Source organism: Sinocyclocheilus rhinocerous, unplaced genomic scaffold, assembly GCF_001515625.1.
Source record: "Sinocyclocheilus rhinocerous isolate Xijiao unplaced genomic scaffold, SAMN03320098_v1.1 scaffold289, whole genome shotgun sequence".
Taxonomy (NCBI): Eukaryota; Metazoa; Chordata; class Actinopteri; order Cypriniformes; family Cyprinidae; genus Sinocyclocheilus; species Sinocyclocheilus rhinocerous.
Window position 1 is genome coordinate 770,343 of NW_015636845.1, and position 11,288 is coordinate 781,630.

Here is an 11,288-nt window from a genome sequence, read left to right on the forward strand (position 1 = left end):
GGACTGTTGGCGCAAGCTACATTAAAGTGATTATTACGTTTTGAATATGGATATTTTTCTTACAAAAACGCATCGATTCGCTACAGGAGGCCTTTGTTCACCCCCCGGAGCTGTGTGAGACACTTTTTTTATGGATGGGTGCTTTTTATTTAACTTATTTTGGACTGATGCATGCAACACCCGCTGAGTGGCATTAAACAACTTGAAATATCAAAGACAATTTTTAATATAACTCAGACTGGATTTATCTGAAAGAAGAAAGTCATATACACCTAGGATGACTTGAAGGTGAGTAATTTATGGTCTAATTTTCATTTTTGGGTGAACTAACCCTTTAAGGACTTTAAAATGTAAAAAAAAAAAAACTGTTTAAAATCTAGGTCTATTTTAGGAAAGAGAAATTTCAGTTAAACCATATTTATCCACTAAATTTTTTATACACTATGTATAGTGAAAGGTGTGGATAAAAATAATTTAATCATATATAAAAATAAAATTTTTCCCAATATGTTTTTGATGAGGAGCACTATTTGTGTGATTGCTGCCTATGTAAAGCATATGTAGAGTGTTGTCTTAAAAGGCTGCTTCCTATGTAGACAGTAAATAGCATTTCACTTGGTTTTGGAACAGATCCTACATGTATATAGAAGAATACATATGATCTTGCACATTGAAATGATTACATGCTGGATTCTGTTTATACAATTAGTAAGTAGTCATTTAGCAGATGATTTTATCCAAAGTGACTTACACATATTTTCTGAAGCGATGATAGCAACAGTAGTCCGGTTACTAGCCCTGAGCTTTAGCCATTATGTGTCACCCCCATCACCACCACCATAAATACAAACCATGTTAAATGCAAAAAAGAGCATAACCGATACAGTGCAGTAAAATGTTTTTGTTATAGACTAAATGGATTTTGAGGGGCTGTCAATAGCTGGTTGTCTGCCTAACTGAAATGTGATTCAGAAGGGGACGGAAATTGATTATATGCATGAATAGCACTTTCTTAAGTAACCTGTCATGAGAAAAATCTGTGTTTGTGGTATGAAATATGAGTGTATTGCTTTTGTCTTTTGTGTCTTACTCATTTCACGGCACAGGACCGACCGGCAATGCAGCTGTACCAACCTGGTGCTAGAAACCGCAGAGAGATTTTACTGTAAAGAAAGCCGTATGTGTTGTGAAATCTGTATTTTAAATATATGTAATGTGGGATGGGGAACAGAGACATATTTTTTCTTTAGGAATATAAAAATGCTACATTGTATTAATGAAATATTTAAGCATGCAACTCTTAATTTTTACACTTTCACACTGTAATGCCTTTGAATGACGCCTCTGTTGTCCCTGATGTATAGACATTGTGGTTTTTCTGTATTAACAAATATATCTCACAACAGGATATAGCAAATGTCAGAGCATCGTTTTACCTGTGGGCCAAAAAGAACAAAAAGTTGTTTGTTAAAATCGTCTTCTGTTAGGTCAAATAACAGGTTTTGTGATATTTCTGAACAGTGTGCATGTTTTTGAGAAATTGCAGTCATTCGGTGGTGGGAGGCTACATGCCTTACCTTTGATTTGCACTTAAAGATCCCGTCTGTTATTAAAATAGCCTACAGGTTTTTAGAATTATTGTTGAGTCCAACAAAAAAAGTGAACTCTGTAGAATACTTTAAAAATGTGAAACTGTATTTGATGGATTGACCATTTGTGTACAATAAAGATATATGATTATATAAAGTATTATTTGAATTTCATTATTATTTCTTATGATTCTTTACTTTAAACATTTAAATTTGTAACCTATATTTTGACTTTGATTAAATTTAACAATGTATAGCTTTAAAAACAATGAAAGAATTTGGTTAAAATAAATTAGTTAAATTAACAAAGAAATTGAATTATATAAAATTACAAAATTCTATAATTCAGTATTTGCACCGTAATTACAGTTTCTCGTGCAGCTAAATCGCAATTGAAATAATCCTAAAAAAAAAAAAAAACTTTTTCTTAAGGCTAGATTTCTTAAGATTTATGGCCTTTGCTTGCAAAACAGCTCAGCAGCTGAAGTCTGCTCTTTGTGAGTCAACTCTAAACCAGAATCAGTTTGCACTGAAAAGATGGAAATTAATGTAATTTGCAGTTTCTCATACTACTCCTTTAGTTCCCACACTTTCAAACTGAGAAAACAAGTCATAATGTCTTCCTGTGTCTTTCACGGCATGACTTTTTACCTCTAATTTTACTTCTTAGTCTGGTTTTTGCATACCTATCACCACTGCTTTCTTGTTCTCAGTGAAGGAGTATTGATGGAAGATGTGATAAACACATCCTATACTGTCACTAATGGCAGTTATCTATAGTCAGTCAGTAGTAAAAGCAAATAACAGTTCCCCTTACTCCAAAATAAAACGCTTATTTTCGGTTAGTGTGTTGTCTAGTAAAATGCATGAATAACCGACATAAAAGTTAAGCTCATAAAGCAAACAGGAAACTAGATCACAGGTCTGACGCTGATAAAACCCCCCGAATGAGTTTCTGCATTACACTTTCTCTTTTTGTTTTTCTTTTGTAAAAATCTATGAATAAATACTTTCTATGTCTATATATCCACGTGATTTTACAGGCCTGACCAAAGAAACACTGAGGTTTGTATTAATGCTAATACAAGTAAGTTCATTTGGCGTATCTCAAAAGTGAATTGTTCATTTCACAGTTTGATTGGGTGGGACCCCTCAGAGTACTTGTGCTTGGCTTGAAGAAAGGTGTGTGCCTTTATTTTACTGGTTTATGTGGCATATTGCCTTCACCACATCCTACCACATCAATTTCACTTTAGCAGGTGTTTAAAAATCCAATCCAACAAAACATTAAAAGACACACATCATTAATGAGAAAGAGAAATTGTGTAAAACCAGCATGACATTAGAGGAACTTCCTCTGTGGATGCTGTAAATTCAGTTTTGTTTGTGAATACCACTGAACCGATGAATTAATAGTTGTTATATCTTTGATGATGAAACTCTACGTAATCTTCTTAGAAATGTGATCAATTTATAAGATAAATTTGGAAGCATGGAATATGTTGTTACATTTCACATATGTGTACCTCTAAGCTATATTTTGATCGAATTGAGTAGTCAGGCAGTGTACTTCCTCTCATCAAGAAGTTTCCTGCGTCTAACAGTCATGCCAGATTAACTGCCATCAACACACGAGGGAAGTCGCGCTTGCTTCTTGAGGGACGTACACAAGCCTTATATTGATATTTATTTCTTAAATGTGTGCAGATATACTTTACGAATCGCTGTGATAGTCCAGGTACGTCATGTGGTTTTCCCTAAAAGATTATTGGAAATTCAGATTTGAGTGAAAAGTTACATTTTGTACATGTGCTCTGCTGTTAGTTAGAACGGATGAATTGTTACCTGAACGCTGTGCTGCTCTTGTCGAGGTAGAACTGTGTGATGGTTCACTGAACAGATGATCTCATACAATCTCAGTACACAATTACTCCAGATTTGACAGTTATTTTAAACGTTCCAACTGAATCTCCTTTTGATACAAAGGACAACAAATGTAACATTTAAAATATAGTAACACTGATAAAAAAAATGTCTATGTTAGACTCCATTAAAAATTCATTGATCATATACTACCAATGTCATTTCACAACAGAGAGCTCTTTTTGTTTTGACTACTAGCAGATGAGTCATGATGGTGTAACACCTCATGAGTGATGAGAAAGTACTGTGAGATTTTACTCTGAGCCTGTATTATGTTTTTACTCCTGTAAAACAGGAAACAATGGGCCTAGTTGTGAGTTACTATATGAGGATTTATATTCAAATCTAATTTACAATATGTGTGTTTATCTGGCAGTGATTTTATATGGTCGTTTCGAACTCCTAAAACTCTTTAAAATTAATAGAATTTAGTTGAATTCTGTTCTTCAAACTAAAATGTTTTGTATGTTACCTTTTACCTTCTTTCTGCTTCTTGAATTTGTGTTCGATAGCTGTTTTACTATTTAATTTTTGCAGACAAGTTTAGAAAAGGCGATTTAATAGCAGGTTCCATTGTGACAACTTACTCCATATATGGGCCAAAAAGAACAAAAAGTTGTTTGTTAAAATCGTCTTCTGTTAGGTCAAATAACAGGTTTTGTGATATTTCTGAACAGTGTGCATGTTTTTGAGAAATTGCAGTCATTCGGTGGTGGGAGGCTACATGCCTTACCTTTGATTTGCACTTAAAGATCCCGTCTGTTATTAAAATAGCCTACAGGTTTTTAGAATTATTGTTGAGTCCAGTTTCCTGCGTCTAACAGTCATGCCAGATTAACTGCCGTCAACACACGAGGGAAGTCGCGCTTGCTTCTTGAGGTACGTACACAAGCCTTATATTGATATTTATTTCCTAAATATGTGCAGATATACTTTACGAATCGCTGTGATAGTCCAGGTACGTCATGTGGTTTTCCCTAAAAGATTATTGGAAATTCAGATTTGAGTGAAAAGTTACATTTTGTACATGTGCTCTGCTGTTAGTTAGAACGGATGAATTGTTACCTGAACGCTGTGCTGCTCTTGTCGAGGTAGAACTGTGTGATGGTTCACTGAACAGATGATCTCATACAATCTCAGTACACAATTACTCCAGATTTGACAGTTATTTTAAACGTTCCAACTGAATCTCCTTTTGATACAAAGGACAACAAATGTAACATTTAAAATATAGTAACACTGATAAAAAAAATGTCTATGTTAGACTCCATTAAAAATTCATTGATCATATACTACCAATGTCATTTCACAACAGAGAGCTCTTTTTGTTTTGACTACTAGCAGATGAGTCATGATGGTGTAACACCTCATGAGTGATGAGAAAGTACTGTGAGATTTTACTCTGAGCCTGTATTATGTTTTTACTCCTGTAAAACAGGAAACAATGGGCCTAGTTGTGAGTTACTATATGAGGATTTATATTCAAATCTAATTTACAATATGTGTGTTTATCTGGCAGTGATTTTATATGGTCGTTTCGAACTCCTAAAACTCTTTAAAATTAATAGAATTTAGTTGAATTCTGTTCTTCAAACTAAAATGTTTTGTATGTTACCTTTTACCTTCTTTCTGCTTCTTGAATTTGTGTTCGATAGCTGTTTTACTATTTAATTTTTGCAGACAAGTTTAGAAAAGGCGATTTAATAGCAGGTTCCATTGTGACAACTTACTCCATATAGTTTGATAACAGGCCCCATTATTGAGGCAATATATGTTAATGAACTTTGGCAATAACTGTGAGAATGTTCAAGGTTTTTGTAGCCGAGGTGGTTTGTGGTTATATGGAAACGGACTATATGGGAAAAAAACATATTCTGAGAACTTTTAAATCAAGCAAGTGTGGCAACGAGCCGCGGCTAGGTTGTTATCTTCACATAGCCATGGTTTCACTGCAAAAAAACATGTTATGTAGCTAAGTGTGATAACAGGTTAGTAGTTTATACATTTTGCGATTTTGAATTAGGCAGATACCAAATGCAAAATGACATGCAGTACAGTCAGGTACAGTATACATCAGTTTGTACTGATGTGAGTAGCACTGTTAATGTGTTCTCCACCAGTTGTGCTATAGGAGCGCTTGCACAAAACTTGGGCTTAAAACGCCCATATAAAAATACTTGTGAAGGATGCAATTGATGGACTTCAAGTATAGAGTGTAGCTAAAATTTAACAGAAAAATCAAATAGCCATTGAAAAAATGACAATAGCAATGGCGAAAAAAAAACAAAAAAACATTCTGTAGGTAATGAACAATGGTTTAGCTAAAAGGGTAGATGGCCCAAGAAAAAAATTCAATAAATAAATTTTAAAAAAATTACTCACTATTATGTTGTTCTAAAGCTGCATGACTTGTTTTCTTATATTGATACACTGAAAGTCAACAATGTCCAATATTTTTTGGACCCCAGCAGTCTTCAAAATATCTTCCTTGGTCCTCTGCAGAAGAACGAAAGACATACTGTACAGGTTTTAAACAACATGAGATGAATAAATGATTACTGAATTGAACTGAATTGAATTGGGGGGTAAACTGTCCCTTAACTAATAGATATCACCATATTTTCCCCAGTTGATTTACTACATTAAGAATTGCAAACATTTTTATTTGTATTACAAGTTTTCTGAAATGTTATATTTAAATATGCAAATGATGCATTATTTAATCAAATATGCACGAATTTGCATAAATTATTATGATTTTTTTTTTCATTCTGCTGACATACAGTCAAAGGTTTTTACAGAGGAGATTTTGGATGTCTCTTTTCATCACTCCATAAACCCAGAAATGTCCCACTTTATAGGTGGCCTTAACTGCTAGTACTTAGATTTAAATTAATCAGTTGATCCAATGCACTTATTGTGTACATGCATGTACATTGTACTTATATTTTAAAAAATACCTGCATGTAATTACACCTGTAATTAATTTCTGTAATTATATTTATAATTACACTTTTGACACATTCCTTAAACCTTAACAAACACTTAAACCTACCCATACCACCAAAACCGGTCCCTAACTTTACCCGTATCCTACCTCAATAGCAGTATATTGTACTTATTTTTATGTAAGTACATAGTTGTTAAGGCCACCTAATATAAAGTGGGACCAAATACTGTCAACAGCCAGAAAAAAATCACCTTATTTTTAGGAAAAAATGTTGTATAAAATTGGGTGAATTATATATGTGACCCTGGACAACAAAACCAGTCATGAGGGTCAATTGTTTGAAATTGAGAGGAAAGAGAGAAGAGAAAAAAAAAACTCTTTCTTTCCTATCTTTCATTTAAGAACTTCACTGCCTGTGTTATAAAAGATTTTTTCCCTCTATTTTTAAAAAACACCGGTATCCTGAATCTTCTACCCGAAGGCAAAAGCTCAAACTCATTATACAGTGGGTGCCTCTCATCAGATATAATTTTCATAGCTTTACCAAGACATCTAGTCTGATAAATTTGTTGTAAACCCATCACAGGGATACCAAGTAATTTACTCGCAGTACTTATAATTTTCCTGAACATAAAGTTAGCCACTAACTTTAAGCATTCAGTTTGAGTATGCAGAAAGGTGGTGTACCCATAAGTTGGCATCATGACCTCAAAAAAGACGCATCAAGTCTATGAATATCTGTTAAAGAAACCAGGACACTGTTTCAGAAAACATTATTTCACGTAAAGCATTTGAAACTACAGCCGACCCCTACAATTGCAATCTGTGCAAGACAGCCGCACGAGATCTGTAATGACTGTCAAATCTGATGCTGGCACACGCTGTGGCATTAAAATAATTTTTTCACTTCCTTTGAAAAATCACAAAAAAGTCCCTTGCTCGAGACTCTGTCCGTGTGAATCATTTCAGTCAACATTTATGAAACAGCTCTGAGAATTACGACTTACGGCAGTGATTTGTTGGTTAAATGTGCCATCTGCCTTGTGTGTACCTGCTGAAGTAGCATGTTTGGAAAGCCTATAACCTGGCCTCGCACTTCCTGTTCACAGAGTGCACCTCAATCTATGTGATGGTGTGAAGTAGCATCACTTTTACATTTATATCTCATGTCTTTCCTGTGCGACTGCAGGGAGAAGTCTTTTCAGCAAAACCTTACAATGTCACAGGCATCTTAAGAGTAGATACTAAAATCAAATAAACTATTAATTTATAGTATTTTATTTAGAATTTTTTTTGTAAATGTTAATATTAACATAAATATTAAAATATTTAGATCAAATATTTAGATCAATTAAATTATATATAAATGCTAAACCTGTCCATTATACATTCATTCTCAGAAAAAAAAAATGGTACAAACATTGTCACTGCAGTGGTCCCCTTTCAAAACGTATTAATACCATTTAAGTACTACTACATTTTAGGTAATAATATGTAACTTTAAGGTACTAATATGCACCCTTTAGGAGTAAATAAGGTACAAAATGTACCTTTTGGAAGTGTGCCATCCCAGCTTTTGTACCTTTTTTTCTGAGAGTGTAAAAACTATTTAAATTGCAATCTTTATATCAATTATGTGTTATAATGTTCCTGTGACTCAGTGGTAGAGCATTGCGTTAGCAGCGCAAAAGGTCGTGGGTTCGATTCCCAAGGAACACACATGCTGGTAAAAAATGTATAGCCTGAATGCACTGTAAGTCGCTTTGCGTCTGCTAAATGCATAAATTATTTATTATGAATAATTATTTATTATTATTAAATGAGAATTTATGCATTTTTAAAAATATGATACATTTTCTTTTTTTAAAAGAATCTTAAATGAAGCACTTAAAGTTCAACTACAGTGTAAAAATATGATTTTGTCAAAGTTGTAAATAAAATAGATTTTTGGAGTACTATATCAGTCTTTCTACTTGGAATTTTCACATTTAATTCAATGTTTTACTTCCCGTTTCTTTGTAATTATTTGTGAAAACTACTAGCAATTGTTTCTACACCCCAATTTTTGTACAACAAATAAAACTAACCAACAATGCAGATGTTTATCACAATTTGAGGTTCAAGTGGTAAAATCACAGTTTATAGTAGGTGTAATCTCTCTGTCTCTTCAAACAGGTGGGAAAACAACCATGAATGACTCACAAAAGGTCAACATCAAAATGGACAATGCCACCTTGGCCATGTTTGACAACAAATTGGCCAGTGAAATTGTGTCAGCCATCTATGTCATCGTGACCCTTGCCAACCTGAGCGGTAACGGCATCTCTCTGTTTCTGTTACTGATGCGCACCTCTCCGAAAACCCCCTCCATCATCTTCATGATCAACCTCACCCTCACTGACCTCATACTGGGCACTGTGCTCCCCTTTCAGATCGCGTACCAAATGCAGGGCTACAACTGGACTTTGGGTGCAGGCATGTGCAATGTACTGACGGTGGTTTTCTATGCCAACATGTACTGCTCCATTTTATTCATGACTGCTATTAGCGCCGACCGCTACCTGGGGATTGTAAAACCGATGCGCTTCAGAGAGATGAGGAAGAGAAAAACATATGCAATTGTTGCCTGTATATTCATATGGCTGCTAGTCCTTGTGATTCTGAACCCGCTGGAACGCACAGAACTGATATATGAAGTAAAGGAGCGCAATATCACCACATGTTTTGACGTGTTGAAGAAGGACATGCTCCCGAGCACTGCTCACTGGGCGGGCTTCCTTTTTGGCATGTTCATCATTCTCTTCCTCTGTCCGTTCATCATAACAGTGTATTGCTACATTAACATCATCTGCGTCCTGATCAGAAAGACCAATAGTCAACAGAAAGGCCGTGCTGTGCGGTTGGCGTGCATCGTTCTGTTTGTGTTCATTTTTTGTTTTGCTCCCAATAACATATTACTCTTGGCCCACTCGATCGCAAGGCTGTACTACAACAAGTCTCTCTATATCTACTATAAACTGACCCTGTCTCTTAGCTGCATTAATAGTTGCATAGATCCATTTATTTATTATTTTGCATCGAAAGAGTTTCGTCGGAAGCTGAGGCAAATGCTGAGGTTGCAGACTCTCAGTACGGGAGAGACGCAAATGATTGAGGGTCATAGAGAAAGCTTTTTCTCTGGACGTACAACGTGCAATGCAAATGAAGACTGTGAAGACTGTTTTTAACATGACTTTTAGTTTCTGCTATTTTTATTTTAGAGGAGGGGGAAATGTCATAATCAGGAAAATGTCATGATTCAGATTTGCAGCGGCCACATGAGCACTGTTAAATGAGTCAGAGCACAAGAGCTAACCGCTAGGCCACAGCTCTGACACACTTCCTAGTGTTTATAATAATATATTTGTAAATGCAAACTCACAGACAGGACCACTTCCTATATTTTGTTTTGTTGTTATTGTTTTGTAGCATTTAGCTTTTGTTCTGTTTTGATTTCCTGGCTGAGCAGCTGAAGAAAAGCACGCTGCTCACATGCAGTCATGCCGCGTGATTTTGTGTACTTTTTTTTTTTTTTTGGTATCAGACAACCAAGTTCCTACTCACCGAAACTTTGACGTATTTGTTTTGTACAATGATGCGTGGTTAGACTTAGCGGCAACTTCAGTAATTTCTGATTCGACTTAAAAAGTACAAAGACTTAATGTGGCAGCTATTTTAGATGTATTGCTAACCTGTAAATTATTTTTATACTGTAAAATATGCAGTTATTGTTTAGTTGGAACTCATTTTCTTTTCTATGAACCAAACTGTTTTAATATTTATTTTACTTAAGCTGTTTATAATGTGCCTGTATTATGATATTCTAATTAATTGTTACATGTTTGTTATTTGTTTTTATTGCTGGGTATTATTCTTCTGTGGTAACAAAGTATACAAAGTCATATAGGGGCATTTATTTTGTCATGTTAAAATTAATAAATACATTTGAACAAATTGATTTTGTAATTATTGTCATTCTAAGATTAAATATTACATATGGCTTATTCAACAAAATAAATGTTACAACCAGCTAATTTTTTTTTGTTAGGCTACTTGTTCTGAGAAACTAAACCACAGACATGTCACAGCGAGGTCAAGATTTTTTTTCAGTTCCTTTGAAACAGAACTATGGCATGTCAAGCGAAGTACTGTGCAAAGTACATGTACTGAACAAATGGAATTTTTAAAAAGTAAAAAACAATCAGTGCATGACCTCAGTGGAAATAAAATAGCTTCCAGGAAATGGATATAAGTGGTCTCAGACCAATGTGAAGTATACAACTGAATGCTGAAGAAAATGCCCAGTGCAATGCACAAAAAGGAAATAAAGCAGTTTGCAAATGCCACTTCAAAGTGCACTATGACAGGTGATGTTATGATTCAAGTGAGTGAGAGAGAGAAAAGAGAGCCTTCTATAACAGATGCAGTTATCAATTTGTAGTGGAGTGATTTGCAGAGTGGGGTATGTTTTTAAGTTGTCTTCTAGACAGAAGCACACACACACACACATTCATTTTTTTGTAACTTATTTCAAAAAGTGAAACTTTCATATATTCTAGATTCATTACATGTAAAGTAAAACATTTCAAAAGTTTTTTTTTTGTTTTAATTTTGATGATTAGAGCTTACAGCTCATGAAAGTAAAAATTCCGGTATCTCAAAATATTAGAATTGTGTGCTGTATCAAAGCATATTAAATGCAAAGTTGACTGGAGGGAAGAAATTGGATAGGAAAAGGTGCACAAGCAACAGGGATGACCGCAAGCTTGAGAATACTGTCAAGCAAA

The 11,288-nt window shown here is 34.6% G+C and overlaps 2 protein-coding genes across 2 annotated transcripts in view; both read left to right on the forward strand.

The window, feature by feature from the left end:
• Positions 1 to 1,169, forward strand: part of LOC107748176 (regulator of nonsense transcripts 3A-like) — a 21,371-nt gene extending 20,202 nt beyond the window's left edge. Inside the window, exon 11 of the mRNA XM_016562878.1 lies at positions 1,107 to 1,169. Coding sequence (XP_016418364.1) covers positions 1,107 to 1,169 — 63 coding nt within the window. The remainder of the gene's footprint in view (positions 1 to 1,106) is intronic.
• A 3,188-nt stretch (positions 1,170 to 4,357) lies between these two features.
• On the forward strand, positions 4,358 to 10,272 carry p2ry8 (P2Y receptor family member 8). Its single transcript, XM_016562804.1, has 2 exons — positions 4,358 to 4,391; positions 8,638 to 10,272. Exon 2 carries the CDS (start codon positions 8,652 to 8,654, stop codon positions 9,687 to 9,689), a length of 1,038 nt encoding a protein of 345 aa, XP_016418290.1. The 5' UTR covers positions 4,358 to 4,391; positions 8,638 to 8,651; the 3' UTR covers positions 9,690 to 10,272.
• Positions 10,273 to 11,288: the final 1,016 nt, after the last annotated feature.

What these genes read in the sequence shown, in the direction of transcription:
- p2ry8 (XM_016562804.1), top strand. Translation starts at nt 8,652, where the DNA reads ATGAATGACTCACAAAAGGTCAACATCAAAATGGACAATGCCACCTTG.